The sequence below is a fragment of the Cavia porcellus genome, unplaced genomic scaffold (assembly GCF_034190915.1).
Source record: "Cavia porcellus strain 051 isolate PalLab524CR breed Dunkin Hartley unplaced genomic scaffold, mCavPor4.1 scaffold_13, whole genome shotgun sequence".
Lineage (NCBI taxonomy): Eukaryota > Metazoa > Chordata > Mammalia > Rodentia > Caviidae > Cavia > Cavia porcellus.
Window position 1 is genome coordinate 33,967,893 of NW_026947496.1, and position 22,476 is coordinate 33,990,368.

Below are 22,476 nucleotides of genomic sequence, written 5' to 3' on the forward strand. Positions count from 1 at the left end.
AGGTCTGCAGCTGATGAACACCTGCTGCATGTGCCCTATGTGCCCAGACCATGAACCCGGTAAAGTTACAGAAGGCAGCACAGGCCATGACAGGCCCAGAATGTGGATTAAGACTGATCCCCTCAAGCACATGGGTTTCAGGGCAAGCACAGAAGCATGCTGGCCTGCCCCTCTGAGAGTAGACACCACCTCTTCCCCAAGGCACAAGCAGCTTTACTTAAAGCCTCTCTACAACAACCAGTTAACAGAAGTTGGAATTCACTGTGGGCTAATTCCAGGATTGCCTTAAATCTACTGCATGAAGTGATGTCAATGGGACATGTGGAAATTATTAGCGGACCCCTAAGGAAACAAGGGTAAAGTGGATATGGCAGCACAGAGTTTATGGCTTCAGCAATGATGATGGTAGGAACATGGGTTGGGTGGAGTCCAACTCTTTCCCGTTCTCAAAAGGCTTCTGATAGCACTTCTAGTGGGTCCTAGAAAAACTGCCTACTATTCCATCCTGTCCTCCAAAAAGCAGCCTACATACACCTCCCAACTCTTGATCCTAGCTAAGGAAATAAATTTCCAGTGAAAAATAGTAGTTTGAGTTTTTAAAAATGACTTTGTAATAGCCTTGTTTTCTCCTAGGGATACACATTGCCCCCAGAATCACAAACAAAGGTTCAAGAAACTCCCAAGGGATAGTATCCAATATTTCTCACCCAATGCCATTATTTCTTCTAATACATTATCAAAGTAAATTATGCACCATCTGCAGCTTGTCACCCACATCCTGCATAGTGACGGCTCTCAGTCTGCATCTCACACCTTCACAGGCACAGCACCCACTCTGCTGCATCAGCCCAAGCGTACTTCTGGCTGCACAGCTTTTTAAAAATTGTTTTCTCCCAGTTCTGAAGGCTGGAAATCCAAGATTACAGTGCTTGCAAATTCTGTTTCTGATGAGGGCTCCCTTCTGGCTTATATGAGGCTGCCTTCTCACTGTGTCCTCATCTGCCCTCTTTCTGAATGTGTGCATGGGGGGAGAGAGACAGAATGGGTTCTCTGGTGTTTCTTCTATGAAACCTATTCCTGTCAGATTAGAACCTCTCCCTTACTGCTTCACTTAACTTTAATTACTTCTATAGAGGCCTTATCTCCAAATACAACTACAATAGGTGTTAACTTCTGACTGGAATACAATAACCCATTCCAAAACATCCCCGTTCCAGGAGAGCCAATTCCAGTCAAGAGTCCCACCTGTACTGAGACTCTTTAAACTTAAATTTGGTCTGTTCCCTGCAAACCTGAAGCCCCTCTCCGTGATGACAGTTCAGATACAGGTGGTCAGTACCATAACCCTAACCAACTTTGAAAGGGGAGAAGGACCAACATCTTCATTCTCATAGATTCTTTTGAGTCAGACCCAGGTTGGAACTGCATCTCAGCCACTCACTGGCCTATGGCCATTAGACTCTCAGGGCCTCTGCTGTCCACTTTGAAAAGAATAATAATCACACTGACCATCATGATGGGGAAGGAAAGCTATGAATAGCCCCTAGCGGAGTGATGTATAGATTGGGTGTTGAAACATCTTATATCCCTTTACTTCCCTGTGGCGTCTCCTGCTTTACCCAGAGTCAGTGTCCATCTTCAGTTGTTCCCTGGGACCAGTGCTAATCAGGAACATGAGTGGGGACTCACTGGGGATATTTTCTGACCAACATATTGGGAATCCATATGGATGGCCTGCCAAGGATAGGTGGTCATAATGGGTCAAAAAATAAGAATTGCTTTGGGACTATCAGGACATGTGAACCTGGTACACATGACACCCTGTTTTGACTTGTGTTTAGATATATCCCAAAGCCGCATTTGTCACTGGTAGGGCTTTTTCAGAGGTGACTAGTTCTAGAGTGTGTGATGCTGGAGTTATTCATAGTGCAATGCTAGGATCAAGGGCACTAGGATTAAGGGTGTGAGTGCTAAATACCCTAAGTAGCCTCAATGAAACAAGAGCTGTGGTCGTCTCTTCTGCCCACCATGAACTGTTTCTCCTCTGCAACACCTGTCTGCCATGCCTCCTTACCTTGAAATCAGCTGATTATGGACTGAAATCACTACAAACTGTGAGCTAAATAAACTTTTGCTCCTTTAACTTTAGGTGTCAGGTATTTTGTCTCAGCAATAAGAAAAGTAACTAAGACATAATTTGGTACCAGAGAAGTGAGGTCTTGCTGTGACTATTCTTGGCTATGTGATTCAGGTCCTTTGTGACTGACTTGTGAGACGGGTTTGGAAAGGTTCTAAGATGCCAGCTAAAAAAGTAGAGCTGGAACACCTTAGGTAGTAGTTCTGTTCAGAACTCAGAAGATCAGAGAGCTGATAGAAATGTTGCTGGTAAAAGTTGCCAGATTTAAAAGGGTTCTGCTCAGAAGGAAGGCTGTATTGGCTGTTGGACTCCTATCAATTTGTGTTATATACCTTGGCAGAAAGTTTGTCTGCATTTTGCTTGTGTCCCAAGACTTTATCTTAGACTAAGATTAATGGTGATGGACTAATCTTGCAAAAGAAATTTCAAGGCAGTCTAATGTTGAAGTAGTGGCATGGGTACTTGTTGGGGATATTTTAGCTAGGTTTATGTTGAGATTCAAGAGCAAAGAGCCTAGCAGAATAATGTAAAATATTGTGAACTTGGCCAGAAATAAAGCTCCAGGAAACTTCATAAAATGGAGGAGAAATTGGTCATTGAAAAGACTAGCAAGAAAAAGCCAAGTGTTTCAGCAGAAGACAACAGAAAAGATGGCTTGAAGATACCACAAGAACCAACAGGACTCCAGCCTTTGCAGCTCAGAGTTGTAAAATCAAAAGACTTTGCTTTGAAAACAAAGCCTCACAGAACCATGTTCCAGAATCATGGTGGACTATGGAAGTTGTTCCTTGGGATTTTGTTCATAGGCACTTGACTCCTACAGCCCAAGAGAAAAGGAAGCCTAGCTACTGCTTGAGCTGACAGCAGACCTTGGTGTCATTCACATGGCATTTGTTTTAGATACATGCAGAATGCAAGAGTTATGGGATCGGGAAGGCTTTGTCCCATATTTCAAAAGGAAGCCTGGAGGCCAAGCAGGATGTCCCTGAGAGGGCAATGTGTGAAGCTGTGTGAAAAAGAAGGTGCAATGGAGACCCCAGAAGTTTGGAGAAGCCAGGCACATGGATCATCTGAGAAAAACTCCAAGGATGGACCGGAGTGGGCCCAAGAGAGAAGCCAATAGCGCAATGGCCACTGGCAGTGCTGTAGGGGCAGAGCCACCCAAGCCCTTTAGAGTTCACAACTTGCCGGGAATGCTAAAGGTGGAAGTATGGGATTCAGTGTTTACCCTGCTGAATTTTGATCTTGCTTTGTTCTCATTCCTTGCTATCCCTCTGTTTGTAACTTTTGGAATGGAACTGTCTATCTTGTGCCATTGAATATTAGAAGCGTTTAACTTTATTTTTCATTTGTGCAGTGACTTGCAGCTAAGAGTTTGCCTTGAATCTCAGAGAAGACTTTGTGCATGGACTTTTCAGCAATGTTGAAACTGTTAGGACTTTGGCAACTCTTGGAAATGGACAAAATGCTTTTGCATAAAAGGATATGCCTGATTCTTTGGGAGGGGGTTCAGGAGTGGAATGTTATGGCTTGTGTCTAGATATCTCCCAAAGCTTCATGCCCTCGTGGGTTGGGCTTTTTCAGAGGTGGCTGGATCTGAGTGTATAACACTAGAAGTTATTCATGGTTCAGTCTTAAGATCAAGGGCACTAGGTTTAAGGATGTGAGTGCTACCTGCTCTAAGTACCCTGGTAAGATATAAGGAACAGAAAGAGATGTAGTTATCCCTTGTTGCATTGCTACCTTTTGCCCACCATGAACTGTTTCTTTTCTGTGATGCCTGTCTGCCATACCTCTTTGCCTTGGAGCTAGGTGATTATGGGCTAAGACCTCTACAAACCGTGAGCTAAATAAACCTTTTTTCTTTAACCTAGGTGTTGGGTATTTTGTCTCAGTGAGAAAAGTAACTAAGAGCACCCTGTTCCACAAGTCACCTTCTTCTGTTTTCTCCATATCACTGTTTTAAAAAAAGAAGACACGGGGCTGGGGATTTAGCTCAGCAGCATAAGTGCCTGCCTTGTAAGCAGGCAGTCGTGAGTTCGATCCCTCTTACTGATAAAAAGGAAAAAGACAAAAAAAAAAAAAAAAAAAGAAGAAGACACACTGACATAGAAATTCATTGAGCAAGTATTTAATGAGTACAAGAGAGAAAACAAATCAAAAGTGCATTTTGGAGACATAAATTGTATATGCAAACAGCCATAAGCAAAAGCTTTCTTTCAAGCTTCTCATTTTGTAAGAGCCCTGAATTGGAGCTTCTAGTAATAATCAATAAATGAGAAATTGTTCATTAAGCCCTGTCTTTCCCTAGCCACTCTAGGAATAAAAAAGATAAAGGAGACTCTGTCTCCCTGAGTCACTTCAAACTCCTATTTGAATAGAATTAGTGGTGCTTTATCTTTTAAGAATTAGACATACTGCTGCCATATGTACTAAGCAAGCTATACCAGGAAAAGACTATGTCCACTTTTTAACTCAAAGTAGATGCTCAATAAATACTTGTGAATGAGTATTGAAAAAACTTAACTAGTCCATGCAGAATAAATACAAATACATCTACACAAAGACTTATATGTGAATGTCCATAGTAGTATCATTGAAAGTACCCCCAAATGGAAGCAATTCTTGTAAATAGATAGATAAGCAAAATGCAGTGTATCCATCCCATAGATGAATACTACTTAGTCATGAAAACGATGAGCTGTTGACATGTGCTGCAACAAGAGAAACTCCAAAGATACTCTACTAAATGAAAGAAGACAGATGTGACAGTCTGAAAGTTCATATGGCATGTCTAGAACAAACAAATTTATGGAGACAGAAAATAAGACTCACAATTCTTTGGGGTAGAGGGTAGGAACAAACTGCAAGTGGACACAAGAACTCCCTTTGAATGACAAAATATAGTGTTTCTTGGTCCTCTTCACAATTTGAGAAGTTTAAATTTGTAAACCCATGGAAAAGTTATTTGAATTCTAGCAAGTTAATTTCAATCTACCACTTCCAGTGCAACCCACAGTGAGAATAAAGACGTTGAGACATATTTATAGTCATTTGGAGCCAAGGGAGTCCTAAGTCCAGTCAAACTAATTGTTCACCAGAACAAAGGCCTCAACCCAGATTGTATTAATTCATGAAGAAGAGACTAGCTTGAGGATGAGTGACTGTGAGAATGGCAGGAAATACGTGAGTTCTGTAAGCTGGGCTGGGTAGGAGGCCTGAAAACACCGCTGTAATATGCAGGCATTAAGATATGCATAACAATTAAGGGAGCATCTCATGGTACAAATGATTTTCACTAAGTAAACATAAAAAGCACACATTTTCACTAAATAAACATAAAAAGCATATCATTTTTTCAGGGGAACCGAAGTGGACAGTTTATGGGATGAAGGATATTTGCCTTAGTCCCCGAATGAGCTCATGGCAGAACAAGACCTCCAGATCACTTGTTGTGGCCCAGAGTTTCCCTCTGCTGAGCAGATGTTGCATCTAGGTTCTGCTTCTGTTGACCAAAGTGTGGATCTCTTATGTGTCCCTGACAGGAGACAAGGAGAAATGTGATTGTGTAGGAGGAAGGACAGAGGTGCAAGTTCAGAAACTTGCCTTTAGCCCTCAGGAGTGAGACAGAGCTTGGGAGGATGCTTGAGTGCAGGTAGAAGTGCATCTCATCATGCCATGAGAGTATCCACTGTGCACAAGAGAATGCTCCTGACACACACACACACACACACACACACACACACACACACACACCCTTCCAAATGGCTCAATGGAAACCCCTCCAGTAGCAGCGTTTTTGGGTGAATTTAAAGAGCACAACCTGAACTTGTAGAGGTGCACAGTTACAGGAAGATGCTTGAAACTACAATTATAGCATCTGTCACACACATATTGAACCAGAGTATGATATCTGCTTTGTATTGCTCCCTGAACTGCTGGATGTAGTACAAGAGTAGAATGTTGGGCACAAAAAGATCCCCAAAGAGGACTTGCTAGAGGAGAGGAGATACAGCAGTGCTAGTCACGTACTAATGGTCAAAGAACCGGAAAGCAGTTTGAAACTAATTAAGTATTGATTTCGTTAAGGCACTGGCTCGTTCAGCTCTAATAGAGGAGTGAAATCAAACACAGGTGTCATTTGACCTGCAGTTTGGTGGGAAAGGTGTCAACAGAAGTTTCCCGTATTTGCAGATGTGAAAAATTTTCAGGAAGAAACACTCTCCTCGTTGTTATTTTTTTCTGTCTGAAACCCATTTGAGCATAAATTGGACAGTCCATTAATAATGACCCTGAAATGGTACGTAGTATGGGATGCATTTTTTTCACTTCAGATACTGAAGGATTATACTTGCTAGCCACATTTGTGTCGCTCTGCAGTTATTCCTGAGCTAATTTGATCCCATTTCTTGCACTTCCTTGAAAAAGGAGGGTCAGCTGAACTCTTGAGTTTGTCCCTGTCCCCTCAGCAAAACTTGCAGCTTCTCCTGTTCCATAATGACCATCACCAGGGTTAGAGGTGAATTAGGCTGTGGGTCTCAGATCTCAGCTTTGCTCTGCTTACTGCCCTGGGCTGGTTGCATATAACCCTGACCCCTGCATCTCACCCTTTTTTATTCAGAGTCTTTCCATTCTGTGAGGTTCACCCCAGGCCTCTGTCTCCTCTGATTATTGTCACTGATAAGCTAGCTCACACATGCTGCCTTCACAAATCCTTTTGGAGTTCCAGTCAAAATCTCCCCATTTTGTATGTAAACATCTTGTAATCCTTTTGTAATCCTTCTGTCCTGGCATGCCCAAAACTCCTGAAAAACAGCAGTTGTACTTCACTCTTGTTCATAGATACTCAAAGCTCTGACACAGGGTAGATGCTCCATGACTTTCCTGGGGAATGGAAATGCCCCTCGGAGACTCACTGAACACAGCTCTGTGAGCTTCATAAAGCTCCTAGTTTGTCGCAGATGAAACAAACACAGGATAAAGACTCAGTGCAATCCCACTTTTGCTGTGTGGCAGGGACACAAAGCTGTTGAGAAGTTGAGTGCTGCAAAGACAAAAGGCTACAGAAAGTCCAGTAGTGATGTCAGCAGTGATGTCATCTCCCAGTGCTGATTATTGTGGGTCACTTTTCCTTCTTGCTGCTCAGGACTTTTGTAACAGATTTATAAGGAACATTTTTTTATTTATGTGTGGTAGGAGGTATCTGGAAGTATTAGAAAAAAGAGAAGTAATAAAATCATTGAGTATTATGAGATGCTCAATGCAGTGAAATGGGACTTCTGCAATGAAATAAATGTAATTGCCTGTTATTCTCCATGGGTCTAGTGTTCCCCTAAATGTGTTTCATGCTATGCTTAGTCCGTACCATGCCAAGGACACATTTAAATAATATACCAAATGGGCATCCTATAGTAGCTTCTTGAAATTTTACAAGATCTGTTGCCCTGGATATTCCTACAACAGATGAACCTTGGAAGTTCTAGTTAATATTTTCTAAAGTTATTCGATTGTGGAACTTTTTTTTCCTTAGAAGTGCCTACTACCTCATTGTACTTTGGGAAACATGGCTGTATCTTACATGTTGCTAGTTTTAAATTATAGCATACTGAGTTTTGGTTTGAGTGTTATTATTTGTTTATTATATATAGTTATTATCCTTTGGCTAGAAAATCCAGAGAGGCCCCAAAATTAGAGAATAATCTTTTCAATTCAAATTCATAAACACATTTTAACAATATAAAATTACATGATTTTGTGGTTTTTCTTCTTTGTCATAAAAGCTACGCACACCATTTCTTAGTTCCTCAAATTGTAAAGCTTGATTTGTTAAAATGAAAACAGTGAGTAAAAAGCATGATGTGAGCCTGAATTTCTGCAGCCTCCTCTGGAGTCCACCCTAAAGCTGGAAGTTCTCACTGTGAAGGTGCATTTTATTCTTGCGTGGGCTTTGTCTTCATCTTCACAGTCATCTTTCCATAGGCACTTAAGGCAGTGATTTGAGTAGTATAGAATCTCTTATCCCCTACTTCTATAATGAAGAGCTGCAGAAGCCAGGTAAAACTGGCAAATCATCTGTGTGTACATCAAAAAGAGGGTGCTTGAATTCACCTTAAGTTGTAGAAACACTGTGAGCAAAGTCAGAAGGCCTGGTGGAAGGCTAAAGGCTCTGCCTTCTGTCTTGCCTGCAGTGCTCCTTCTCACCTGTAGGGACAAACAGTGTATCAGAAGCTCAAAGAGAGGCCAAAGGCTCGGCATTCCAAGCAGGATGTGTACACGTGGAACGTAAGAGGGAGATCCCATACTAACAAATTGTGTGTGTCAAACAGGCTTGTTTCACTCCATCACTGCCCATGATGCTTAGATTTATCTTGAGCTAAAAGCCAGTCTGCGGCTGTAGTTCACAACAGCTTTACCTAACAGCAGTGTAACAGCCTAGGCTAGAGATGGCGAACCTTTTAAAGACAGAGTGCCCAAACTCCAAACTGCAACCCAAATACTTCTTATTTATTGCAGTGTCAATATTGCAATCAGACATGAATGCTGAGCTGCTGGGGTGATGCTGGGGTGACTTGGCTCACACACCAACAGAGAGGGCTCTGCATGCCTACTGTGGCATGAGTGCCATACGTTTGCCACCACTGGCCTACACTAAGCCAGGATTTTGCCTCATGTCAGAAAGTATGCAGTTTAGTTCAGTGTTATTCGAGTGACTTAAATATAAAGTTTAAACAATACTCAGAGCATAGTTTGACCTCCTGTTTTGGCACTCATTTCCTCCTATATCCTGTAGTTAACAGCTCCTGGGCAATTGTGCACCCCTTTCAGCTAAGTGCCAGAAAGGACACAGGAAAAATCAAGACTGCTGCCTACTGGAAGTCAAAATCTGCCGTTGGTGGCACAGACACAAACTATAGCTTTGTTTAAATTTCCAGTTGACCGGCATGCACACAATCACAAAGGAAAGGCAAATGGGGGAAATAATGCCTTTCACCTTCTCACAGTGGGTGGACACACAAGGCAGAGCCTGATTCCCCGAAGTGACACATCTCTATGATGGAGCGTCCCTGGCTGTGGCCTCACCCACATCGACTACAGCGGTTGTGGTTTTTAAGCAAAGCATGGAAGTGGGGCTGGAGGGCATATGCAGGAAGCTGGTTGGAGCAGGTGGAAGGGAGGAGCAAGGACTCTATGCTGTCCACAAAGAGTAAGAGGAGGATCTTGGCACCTGCATCTCTCACTAACGCACTAATGGGCAGGAAAGTCCCAGTAGAGGCGCTGGACATTGCAGAGGTCAAGGCCCTCTTGAGTTGGCGTCCCCAGCTGTTAGCGCAGCTCACCACCCAGGAGCACTGTGTATGCCAGAGCTGATGAAAATGGGAGTGGAGTGATTCTTGCTACTCTGTTCTGGAGAAGCGTTTCCCAAAACCCAAGCATGCAGTTACCTGTTAAAGTCTGGTTCCGGGATGAAGCTTGAGTTTCTGTGAGTCCCACAGGATGGGGTCTAGGGCTAGCGGTGGAGGTGGGCTGTAGGGAAGGGGGTTGGATGTGTTAATGTGTCCAGCCTGCTGCCCACACTCAGAGGGCCAGGCTTCACAGGGTAGACACCTGTGCAGAAGCCTTCCCTGGCACTGTTCCTTAGCGGCTTGGCCAGGAAGCGGCCCTGCACCCGTCTCCCTGTCCCCATGTATCCGGTCATGACCACGTGGCCTCTGCAACCAGGTTAACACGCCTTCTCTTCCCCAGGGGAGGAGCGCCCCCGGGAGCCTCCGGGCCCGGTGGAGGCCCCGGCACCAGCGGGGTCAGAGGCCAGCGGGAGGACAAGCCGCGGGCGCTGGACCTGCTCACGGGTGCAGCTGGAGAAGACCCTGTGGGGCGTGGCGGTGGTGGTGTGCGTGTGTGCCTCGTGGGCGGGCGCCGCGCAGCTTGCCAGACTCACCTTCCGTACCTTCGATGCGCCTTTCACCCTTACCTGGTTCGCCACCAACTGGAACTTTCTGTTCTTCCCGTTGTACTACGTGGGCCACGTATGCAAGTCCACGGAGAAGCAGTCTGTGAAGCAGAGGTACAGGTAGGGCCGCTGGCTGCCGGTTGGTCGCTCACCTGTCAGCTGGGAGTAGGGTGCGGGATGCGCTTGCGCTCTCAGCTCGCCAGGATTGGGTATCTCCCCAGTCTGTGGGTGACTGAGTTCTTTTGTCTCCCCCTCCACCCGCACAATCCTTGGCTCGCCTTTCTGTGGAAGCAATTTGAAGAGATGGGCCTTGGTAGTACCCAGAAGCACAGAAATCTGAGCAGAACTGGGTTGCCAAGGCTCCATAGGGAGCCCCGCCATGCTGGGATGGCCTGGCAGCTTCCTGTAGCTTGCTTTCCCTGCTCCTTCCCTTTCTGATTTCCTCCTCCCTCTCTTTATGTGATTGCGTGGATCTGTGTGTCTTGGCAGGGGGTGATCAAAACTAATGCAGCGTCTGGACTTTGTTCTAGGCTATATTTTCTCCTATGGAGGCCATTGGAATGATGTCCCTTTCAAAATGAGGCAAGTCACCCTGACCGCAGTCCCTACCTCAGTTTATGCAGCAGGCCTGCCCCCCACTCTTCTTGGGCATCACACTGCTGGTGTTGACCCATGATACTCATCCGTGCCCAAAATGGCTGTGCCAAGTGGAGACCTTCACAGACTCTGTCGAGGTCTGGCCCAAATTTGCCAGCTAGGCACTGCCAAGAAAGAGTGCTGGTCAAGGTAGCACTGCAAGCCCTGGGAACTCATTTATTATCAGTCCCAAAGGTGAACAAAAATTGAAAATGGAAGACTATTGGGGCCTTTACTATTGCCTTCTCCCCCACTTCCCTCAGCCCACCAACACGTACTTGAAAAAGTTGCCAAGGCTCATTAACTATCTGCTTCAGACCTCAGCCCTAAAGTCACAAGATAGCTAAAGCCACTGCTGAGGCCAAGGAGCAAAGAAGTTTCCAAATAGAAGCCACACTGGGGTCAGAACTCTTATTTGGAATCTGCCATTATGTCCTTATGGAGTTGGAGTTGGAGATTACAAGCACCATTTTTAATGTATGGAGAGAATTTGACCTGGCCCTTTAAAGACTGACTTGTAAAGTAAACACAGATTGTTGCATGAGCGGCTCTTGGGGTAGCTGGCCTTGAACCTTACACTCAGCCTCACACATCTCCTCAGTGGAAAGGGTTTGGAGCAAGTCCTGGGAACAAGACACGCAGGGCATAGAGCCCAGAGCTCAGAACCCAGGTCCAGGGTAACCTCAGTGCTGACTTAACCAGTGGCTCATGGGCCAGCCAGAAATTGCTAAGGAGGTGCTTAATGCACCACTTCTGAATGGCAGCCAAAGCCAGACAGAACCAAATAGTTTTAGGAGCTTTGATGGAGCCAAGATATCCCCAAAGGCAAGAGTGAGGTAATGGTCTGCTTCTAGTCACAGCCAAAAGCGTGTATCAGTAAAGGATGTATTTGTTAGTTAAGTGGCCCAAAGTGCATTTGTTAGAAGGAAACTTCTAACTACAGACTACTCCTTTCCTTAAACTGATTAGAATGGTGTGCTGCTGTGCCTAACCAAAAGCTAAAAATCAGTCCTTTATTACCCAACAAAACAAAACAATTACTGGAACTGGGCATGGTGATCACCCCTGTAATCCAAGTACTCTAGGAGGCTCAGGCAGAAAGGTTGCAAGTTCAAGCCTGCCTTACAAACTTAGCATCTTACTGATACCCTAGCTCAAAAGAAAATTTTAAAAAGGGCTCTGGATGTACTCCAGCATGAAGACTGTACTTGGGTTCAAGCCTCAGTACTGGAAAATAAGAATTATTGGGAAAAAGAATTAACGATCCTTCCTGCTACCATCATCCTGTATGCTGCAAGAGCCCACCTCTCCAGAGGTGGTAAGGCTGCTGCTCTACATGTGCACCATTACAACACCCTACTTGGGGACAAGAGTGGGACTGCTTAGCCCTTAAAGACTGGGACTGCTTAGCAGTTCAACCATGGTGCTAGAAACCATGCTTTAGGAATCAAGCTCAGCGGTGACTGAAAGGCCAACATCGGGTGAAATGAGAGGCCCTCAAAGGGGATTAGTGAATGCCAGAAAGGCATACATGTCTTGATTTTGGTCTATTGTCTTCCTATAAGAAGCATCCAAAAAAGTGTCAAGCAGGGATTCCTTTGATTGCTGTTGTTCACTGAAGAACAAGGGATGGGCAAGATGAGTGTCACTTGATTAGTGAAACCAGATAGAACCTTGCCCAACTTCTATCACAAAGCTTACTACACCATTTAATAAAAGTCTTCCTAACTGTGTGCTCTGTTAGCCCCAGGAGCTGAGCACCCAGAGGCCGAGGCTGGGCAGAGTTGCTAAGTTCTCAGCCAAAGCCACTAGAAGAGTGAAGATTCTCCCTCCTAAAGGGGAAAGAAGAGCTTTAACATTGCAGAGCTCCCTTCAGAAATCACGACTCTGTCACAGCTCAGATGAGAGTACTTTAAACAGATTTGAGGCCTCCCAGAATCAAGGAAAACTCAAATCACATTTTCCATCTTCATGCATTTATCAAAATGAATGCCAGAGAGAAACATTAGAGTTTGCTGCAGAGACTGATCTCTTGGCTGGAAATGTTCAGAAGCTGCTGAGGAAGGTTGCAGACCCATTGCACAGATAAACCAGATTCAGGTGAACAGAGGAACATTTCTTTTCTCCACCTTCCTAGAGCTGCTTTCCTTAGGTAGAGCTGCAGAAGTCAGCCATGGCCAAGTGAAAGGCTTGGGGTGCTACCACAGAACACCTCAGGCTATGGTGCCCCAAGGTGCTGGGACTTTGGTGTCCAATCTGCTTTCCTAAGGACTGACCCAAGAATCCATGGGCTGCACTGGGGCTGTGCAAGCCCTGGAGTTGCTGAGTCTCAGCTTCAGGTTTTAGAAAATGCAGCCGATTTGATCACATGTTAAGCCAGGACTCACCTGGCTACATGGAACAGGTATGTGAGTTGATGTTGAAATCCTGGTTCCTGCTACTTAAGGGGAAGGCTCTGTGGGCTTTCCATTTAAGTTCTCAGAGCTTTAGATACCTATTTGTATCCAAATCAAGTGGGAAGTTCCTAAGAAAAAGATGAGAAGATGGCTCTGTGAGAGCTGGAAGAAGACGTTAAGATCATCCTGGGAAGACAGAGAATGTAAGGGCCCAGGGAGTTTTCCTGAGAGTATAGGAAAGAGACTGGAGAGAAGTCTTGGCTGAGGCAGGACAGATCCTGGTGAGGCTCTGTATCAGGCTGAAGATCCTTGGTTTCAGGCATGAGTCATAGCAGAAGTCACCACAGGGACACTCAGGCTAGACCTTTAGAAATAATGCTTCTTTCACTCTTTGGAGAGTGGATGAGGTAGCTACAGGTTGACCCAATCATCAAACACCTCGATGTCTGTGTGCCCAAGCTGTGCGGCAGACACAGATAATATAGACATGTCTGGTCAAAAGAAATTCATACCAAGTAGGAGGGATACCCACTGATGAAGCAGAGTGGGATTAAGGAGGAGGTAGACAGCAGCTGAGTGACTGTGGACCTGACCAAAATTGGGGGGAGACCATGCAGTCAGTGGAGGCCCAACTGGGAAGCCTACAGTGCCTATCAGAGTGCTGGGGCTGCATTTTCTGGGCCATGGGAGCTCCAAAAGTTTTTGAATAGAGGATTGATATAATCAAATCTGCTTTCAAAAGTAGAATTCATGGAGCTGATTATATAACTGGTTACAGCATATGTTCCCATTTCACACAGAGGTGGGATGACTGCCAGGTGTCTGTTTGGTGGGGTGTGCTTGGTTCCTGAGTTGCACCGAGGACTTAGAGTGCAAATCTTGAAGTGTTGAAGGGTCGTATCTGCTTTGAACTGTCAGCTTCCTCTTCAGCCTACAGCAGATTCTTGTGTTGGGGAAAATCATTTCAACTGTCACCTTCACTAAATTCCAGTATTCTGAAAATCTTCTTCCCAAGGAGTATTTTGTACAGATTTTCCAGGCACGGTGCCAATGCTAAGGCACGGCATGGCAGCAGTAATGAGCGATGCCCCTGCAGCTTCCATATCCCTTACCTCCCTGGCTGCCCATCCTCACACTTGCTGCACATTTGGAATTGAGTGGGTAGAGCTACCCTCAGGCACAAGGAAGCCTGGCTCATTGGCCTCCAGTGGGCTCCAGGAGTCCTCTTCTAGCCACAGCTCAGAGGGTCCAGGTGGATGGAGGTGCAGAATGTCCTGTGCTCAGTACCCCTTCCCTCCTCACTCACAGCAGGCTCCTTTCCTATTTGCCTTCCAAGCATCATCAACCCAGAAAGTCATGAGCTATATGGTGAGCCCTCAGAGTTGCTGTTTGTTATTTACCTGTTTTTCAACTAGTTTAGAAGAAATGGATAAAACAGTTGGGAACTACAGTTTGTAATTTGGCCCATGTCTTAACTTGGTGTTAAATAATGACAATTATGTATGGACACATTCACCCAGCAGGTTTTGATTAGACTAATAGTGAGGCAAAATACCACCATCACCCCCAAGCCCCCAACACACATGCGTGCACTTAGGTCTGTGCACACACAGCTGACTGAGCGGGAGTGTCTGACGCAGCCATTGCAGAGCACACAGTCACACTTAAGTGTTCCATGTCTGATGGGAAAGTCACCATGAGCCTCAGAGCCAGCAAAGGAGGCAGTGACATGGGGGAGGCTGCATAGGTGTGGATTGTCCCCTCTGTTCTATGATGATACTTAAACTATTCAAGGATGCCTTAATGTGTGAATGAAAATCATCACTGTCCACGTGCGCCATGGTCTGTCCCACCAGCTGGCAAGGTCTTCCTTTCTGCAGTCTCGTCAGGATGCCTAGCTTAGTACTTCATTCATTTCCTTTCCAGCATCCCCCACCCCACCCCACCAGCACTTCTCAGTAAAGAGCTGCTGGTTTCATCCCAGTGAACTTAAATGGAAGCTAGCACCACCTTCACCCAAGCCCCACAGGCGACTCAGGCTTGTATGGGGCAAGCAGCACTGTTGCTCCACTTGGGTCTCCTCTGGTCTCTGTTTTTTCAGTTGTCCCTTATCCTGCTATCTAAAGTCACTGTTACTGCTTGAGCAGTTAACAGGGATTGGACTTCAAATATCAGCAGTTTAAGAAATTTATTTTTTCCTTATATTTTGGTTGCAGCAGTTTTATTTCAGTTGCACTGGAGTTTTGCAAATGGTCAGTTCCAATGTTTATACATAGTTTGTATTTAAGATGTGAATTTGAGTGCTGTGGATATAGCTCAGTGGTACAAGCACTTGCCTGGCAAGCTCAAAGTCCTGAGTTCAATTGCCGGTACCAAAAACAAGCCAAAAGATTAGATTTGAAGAATGGCACATATGATTGAAATTATGACTTGAGGGCTGGATCAAGATACCATGGCCTCAAATTCTCAACAAGACAGTTAGTAGTGTTTTTCACATGAATTTCCAGGTCACTCTGAACACTTCAAGATCAATGCCATGGATTTGGAAGGTAGAGAGTAGGAAAGATTAGCTTCCCAGAGTAAGAGATCCATCTTTGGTGGATCCTGAGGAGCTGGCATGATTTGTGTAAGCCAGGTGATGGATGTGTAGCACATAAAAGGCACAGAGAACCAGGTGGGCACAGGTATGCATAGGTGTGCACAGGTTTGCAGAACCTGAGATGAGAGAGGTCTCACTCAGTACTATTTGGCTGGTGTTAAGCCATTTCCTACCTTTTGTGTAATTTTTACTCAGACTCAAGGCAAGTGAACTAACTCATAGGCACATTGAAATTGAAAAATCTTACCACAGATCATAGGAAATGATCTAAAAAGATCAGAAAGGAATTTTGAGGATTCATTGATTCAACTCATGAGTATTATCCAGGAAGCCACAGATGCTCAGAGAAAGGGCATGAAATCCTTTGTTCTCTGCACCTCCAGACTTCTCTAGGAAAGAGATCAAGAAAGAGCTGAATCAGTGTTATCTTTCCTCATAGGAAGGAAGTTGGAGGCAGTACCTGAGCAGAAACACCTACTAGCCCATGCTTGGGATCCTGTGATAGCTAATAAGAACACAGCTTTGCCCTAAGTAATATGGATTGGAAACCCAATCTGTCTTCATTTGGCTTTATGGTCACAGCTATGTCCATTCAAAGCCTCACCTCTTACCTGAAAGATAGAGACTCTACAATTTACTTCTGAGGGTTGCTGTTGGAATTATATCCCCCTCCTCGAGGTACTACAGTTCCTTCCTGAATCATGTATTTGAGAAGAGCAGAATTAACTGTGATAGTGTATCTAGTGCTTGCTTCCACAGCACATATACTAAGTAGTGTATATAAAGCCCTAGACTGAGCTTGATCCAGAGTTTCCTTACTCATTCTTGAGACTTCAACTTTGAGTCCCAAATATATACAAACCTTGGCTCCTACCCACTCCAGCTCTAAAATGAGGATACTGATGGTGGTGGTGATGATGATTATGATGGTGGTGATAGTGATGGTGGTGGTGATGGTGATGACAATAGTGTGTTGGTGATGATGGTAATGGCGATAGCAATAACAACGGTGATGATGATGATGGTGGTGATGCTAATGATGGTAGTGGAGACAGTGTTGGTGGTGGTGAAGATGACAATGATGGTGATATTGTGAAACTCAAAGTGACTAAATCTTTCTCCTAGTGAAGTTTCAGTTCAGATAAGCCTTGTAGCTTGTGTGCTGCACCCAGCATGATGTCCAGCATTGTGCCCTTTCATTATTTTAGACTATTTTGGTGGAGAGGGAAGCTCTGACACAAGTTATAACCAGAAAAGTAGTTAAAGAACTGATGTGCTATGTGCCACTGTCGTGTCATCCTTGTACAAGCCAAGAGCTAGACAGAAACATGATACGATTCATTTGTCTAAAGACCAATGTCCTGGCCAGACCTTGATGCTTTTTTTATTTTTTGAAAGCTAAAAAGGAAGAAAAACTCTGCTACCAAGCAGATGTATCCCTTATCACCACAATTTTCTGCCATTGGTACTACCTTGCCCTTGACTGTAGACATATCTGGAGTGGCCAGGTGGCCTCTCCTAGGAGCAGACATTACCATGGCTTCTAAGACACTCTCCTCCTTCCTACCTGCCCATATAGCATTTGACTACTTTACAAGAGCCAGACCACACCAAGCTGAAGAGTTACAGGAAGGAAGGAGGCCAAATGTGGAGGGAGTGGACCTCAGCTTTGAGTCAGGCTGATTCACGTGATCAGATCCACTGTCACAACCAGCTAACGTTGTTTAACTTGTCTCTGAGTATTTATTTAGCTTCAGCTTTCTCATATTTAATGCTGGTGACAATAATGCCTATTTAGATGGCTAGCCTTCAACATAGGGAGTGAACATTACCCCAGCTGGAAGCTGGCCCCTGGGCAGTGCTGAGGCACAGTGGCCACTGTTCCCCTGTTGCTGAATGATGAGTCTTTTGGCAGTGGCTGTGTGTCCCTGTCAGTCCTTCCCTTTCTTCACATACCATATTATTTTCTTGGTTATTTCATTTCTGTTTGAGCCACAGGATAAAGAGACTTATTTGTATCTGCAGTTTCTTCTATTATATTTCATTATATTACCTTCCACATACACTTTCTTCATAAAGGAATGGGAAGCCAGTGCTAAAATGAAGCACTGGAAATTGCTATGCCTGATTTAGTTTTCAATACTGGGGCAGCGACAGTACTGCACTGAGCTATGTATCTTAGTCCCTTGCCTTTTCTGGTGTTTTTGCAAATTCTCATACTTTCTCATACCTTCTGAACCTTACTTTTTATTTTGAGTCAGTATCTCGCTATATTGCCCAGGTTGACCTCAAACTTGTAATCTTTCTGCCTCAGCCTCCTGCAATCCTTTTACCTCAGCCTCTGAAGGAGCTGGGATTACAGGAATGTGAGCCCATTCTTTTATACAGCTAGTATCTGTGCAAGGGCCTCAGAGTCAGTGCCCAGTGTGTCTATTGCAAACAGAAGCCAGAACACACAGGACCACGTGCTCAGTTCCTTCAGGGCAGCCTTCCCTCCAGCTGCTCCCCAACCAGCTTCAGGTTTGGTCTTGAAAGATACAGAAAGGAAGGTCTCTAGCTGAGAGTCTCTGACAAATTTCTTACCTGTTTTCCAGACTTAGTCATCAAGTTCTAAGAAAGCCCCCACTTTTAGGGTGTTCCCTGTTCATGGGTGGTAGACTTGCCCTTGGAAGGCTCTTATTTACTTCAAGTGCATCTTGGCTTCATGGCCACATCCCATTCTGTCTGGCTGCATTCGTCACAAGTGATGAAAATCCAATTGGCCAGAGTAAGCTGCCTTTTCTGATGTTTGTGCAAATTCTATTCTCAAGCTTCCTGGACCTTTTAAAATAGAATTATAGTAATTACATTTACCTCCTTGGCTATTTTCTACTTTGAGAGAGAAAACAAATATGATTTATGCACTTAATGTAACATTTAGGAGTACATCAGGATCATTTCACGCCATTCTTTCCTAAGTGCCTTATTTATGACACTTACATTTAATGAGTTACTTCCAATACTACGTACATTATTAATTTATAACATAAAATAAATTAAAAGCCCTGGAAAACTAAGGCAACCTTGTTGCAAGAATACATCATTAAAACCATTATAGAGCATTATTTTGCCACACGTTACTCTAGGGGAGGAAACGGAAGAGAACTTTTTCAAAGACAGGTTTTAAGCACTCCACTGACAAAATGGAAACAGGCTTGTTAATATTTTATTATAACAGTGCGGGGGTGGGTCTCTCAAATGCCTAATGGCTATTTTTTTAAGATTTGGTTTTATTAAAGGTGGATGTAAGTATGTTTAAACCCACCTAAGGGAGCACCTCATTTCTTGGTGGAGATATTTTCTCCCATGTACTGAGCAGAGAAAATTGCCATGGTGGACTCACATACATGGTCATTTTGCAAAGTCCTTTTTGGACATCTGCAAAGCTTAATATCTCTTTCCTAGAGAGGAGGTTTGGGGTCAGCTAGGTTTTCTGATCGCAACTCTCAGGACTTCTAATCAAACAAACCACTAGTGTCCCCTGCAATGGCAGTACAAAGCAAACTATCTGAGGCAGGAGTAGAGAATTCAGAGTACAGCAACCAATATTCTGCCTCCTGGGAGAAGAGGCTCAAGGTGGGGTGCTGTAGGGAGGGGCTAAATAGCCAGGGGCTAGGTGACTTCTCTCCAAAAGCACCTGTGCCATCCAAGGAAGATAAGAAGCAAATGTGCATTTCCCACGCTCCTCTTCCTGCTGCACTGACCCCACACGGAGTCCCTAGGATCTTTCAAGGGCAAGTGAAGGAGAGTCAGGGAAGGGTAAAATGCCACTGGTCCATCAACAACATAAGTGACAACCAAATTTCTGTGTGCCGAGCCTCTGAACTTGGGAGTTTGATGAAGCAGCCAGCATCACACTAACACAGTCTCCATCCACCATTCCCCAGCCCCAAGTTGGGGTCAACCTGAAAGCATCCACATACCCCCAATATGTGTACTTAGGCATTCTCACTTTGCAGAAGCTTCTATGAGGCTTTAGTTTTCTTCTAAATATAACAATAGTTTCAAAATAATATCTGGACACCATGGTGATAGGGATTATGTCAGTCTTGCTCAACCACACACTTCCAGCACCTAGCACTTAGCTAGTATGCACGGGGACGCCCTCTTCCGGCTCGTATTCACAGCAGACCTGCTGACGTGACTGCCACAGCAGACACCAAGCTGCCCTTCTACCATCCAGAACAGCCAACTGATTCAGTGACCAAACGGCTCTTGGAGTATACAGTAGTTTTAGAAAAAGAAGTGTTGGATGAACAAACATTTTTAAAAATCAACCAGACCTGAAATCAGTAGACTTCAGCACAGCCCAGTGCAGTGCACTCTCTGACTGAAGGAAGAATGAAAGCCCGTCCTCAGGGAGTCCCAGTGCCTCCTTTGTATGGGCTAGATTGTCACACACTCTTGAACTACACACTGACTGCATCCAGGAAGAGAGGAATTTGAGGGAGTTGTGTCTTTTGGGACCTTAAAAGCTTGCTAACATTCTAACCTGCTGGGAGAGCTGACATTTTTACATGTGCTGCAGTTATTATTGCCATTTAATGAGCTTTCCTGAACCTTCGTGGGGGAAACAGCTTTTTGTTGGCACTGGGGGTGTTGATGTCCACAGCCAAGCTGAGATACACTGGGCAGGGTGCAGACAGCAGGGGCTAGACTCCATCATCAAGGCTTGTTTCCTCAGTGTCTCTTGGTTACCACTGGCTGTCACCTGCTGGGGCTGTCCATCTGTGTGCCTGCAGGTGACCTGGGCAATCAGGCTGCTTTCATGGTGGCTCAGGGACTCAAATGCATGTGTCACACTGGACACAGCAGGGGCATCCTGTCTCTTCTGGAATCTAGCCTCAGAACTAGCATCACATTGCCCCCTGTACCCCACATCCAGGCAGGCATGGCCTTGCCTAATTTCAAAGGGAAAAGGGACATGAACCCACCTCTTGACTGGAGGGTAGTGAGATATCAACTTGTGTTAAAGCACGTGGCCACTGTCTTTGGAAATACCATCTTCTATGACATCTGAAGCAAAGATACCATAGAAGGACAGCAATCTTGGCTTCGGTCAGCAGTAAGTGTCCTGGGCCTCAAGAGGTGCTGCAGCTGGAGGCTTGGGGATCAGTAGCTCAGGTCAAACCTTTCACCAGGTCCCCAGAGAACCTTTCTGTAATGTGGGTAGTGGAGAGCTGGGTGCCCAGTGTTCATGGAGCTGCTGGGTGTGGCCATCTCAGATGGGCCATCTCCCCTCCCCCATGTCTCCAGGCCAGACTTGGGCTCCAGCTCCCTTGAGGCTTTGCCTGTGGCCATGGTGCCCTCCTCTGAGAAATAAACCTTTCATCAGTGAAACAAAAAAAATCAACCTAGTGGAAAAAACTAATAAAAGTAGCAATAAATTATTCAGGAAACAGAAGACTGCTGTGGGGCTACAGATAAGAGCAAGGCATGATGTGCCCCACTGTCCCTTGTCTACTAGCACCTTCTTCCTTGATGATGTTTTCCTTCTAAATAGGTGAATTATTTTTATGCAGATAGTGTCCAAGAATTGCAGTAACTCAGGCTGCTGACAACACATCACTTATAACCCAAGTCACGTCCTTTCACACTCTGAGCTGCCAGGGAGGCTGGCATTAGTAGCAACCACACAAAAGGCTCCGATGTGCCATAGAATGCACACAGGCACCCAGGGACAGCAGTGGTGAGGACAGCTGAGCAGAGAGCTGCTGTGATCCTTGGGCTGGGTGTCCTGAGAGCAGGAGGCTCTGTCGCTGCTGCTGGTCCACCTCAGGGGAAGAGAGCAGCAAAGCCATATCACACAGGCACTGTCCAGGGATCCCAGCCAGGATATAGAGCGAGCAGCAAACACTGCAGGGCACAATAGCCATACAGGCAGGCCCAAGTGCTGGTCACCAGTTTATGCAGCCAGAAAGCAAGATACAAATCCAAATGGGATGGAGTGGGGACAGTAGCAATTGTTTCTTAACCAGTTCCAAGGCCAGATCACCAAGTCAAAAGGGCAACCTGACTGCTGAATATGTGAAATAAAAACGGAGGAAAGGGAAAGTCCCTGTGAGCATGCACTGTGTGTGTGTGAGTGTGCATGCGTGTGTGTGTGTGTGTGTGTGTAATACAGAAGTGTTTTTAAACTTTATTAACAGATGGTGTGATTAGTTAATTGGTTAGCTGGTTGTTAATTGAGTAGTTATTTGACTACATTTTTGCTTTGGGAAGTGTTGAGCAGAGGAACACTTCCTTCTAATTAAAAAAGAACACATGAGAAATCACATGGAAAAGAAGAAAAATCCAAGAAGAGCTGTCCTGGCAGTGTTTGCAAAGCCCTGACTTTCTCAGTTGTACTTCTGAGCCTCTTCTTCAATGGGTGCAGCCTGGCAGTTAGGTCTTCTTGCATCAAGCACCTTGTAGTCAACAGGAATGTAAACTCCAATCCTTGTCATTTGGACAAACAGGGTGGCCTATAGCATGGTGGGCCCCACTCAGAACAAGGCCAGGCAAGAACCGCAATGCAGACTGTGCCACGTGAGTGCCAGGCAGTCTAGGCCTCTTGGGACAGAGCCCGTGTGGTAAAGAAGAGCAAAAGGCTCAAGTGCTCTGAAAAATCTCAGTCTTGTGCCCCTCAGGAAGCAGCCACCCCTGGCAGAATGTACCTGCTGAAGTCCCTCAAATCTTCAGGGATTTGCTGATGAGCACGACACTGTGATCCTCCTGGCAG

The 22,476-nt window shown here is 45.1% G+C and overlaps 1 protein-coding gene across 4 annotated transcripts in view; it reads left to right on the forward strand.

Moving 5' to 3' along the window:
• Slc35f3 (solute carrier family 35 member F3) overlaps window positions 1-22,476 on the forward strand; it is a 337,034-nt gene that overhangs the window by 254,837 nt on the left and 59,721 nt on the right. For 3 of the 4 annotated variants that reach the window (XM_063260058.1, XM_063260057.1, XM_003473520.5), the window contains one exon: window positions 9,881-10,205. In XM_063260058.1, the coding sequence (XP_063116128.1) occupies window positions 9,881-10,205 (325 nt within the window). The remainder of the gene's footprint in view (window positions 1-9,880; window positions 10,206-22,476) is intronic. The other variant, XM_063260059.1, reaches the window with a different exon arrangement.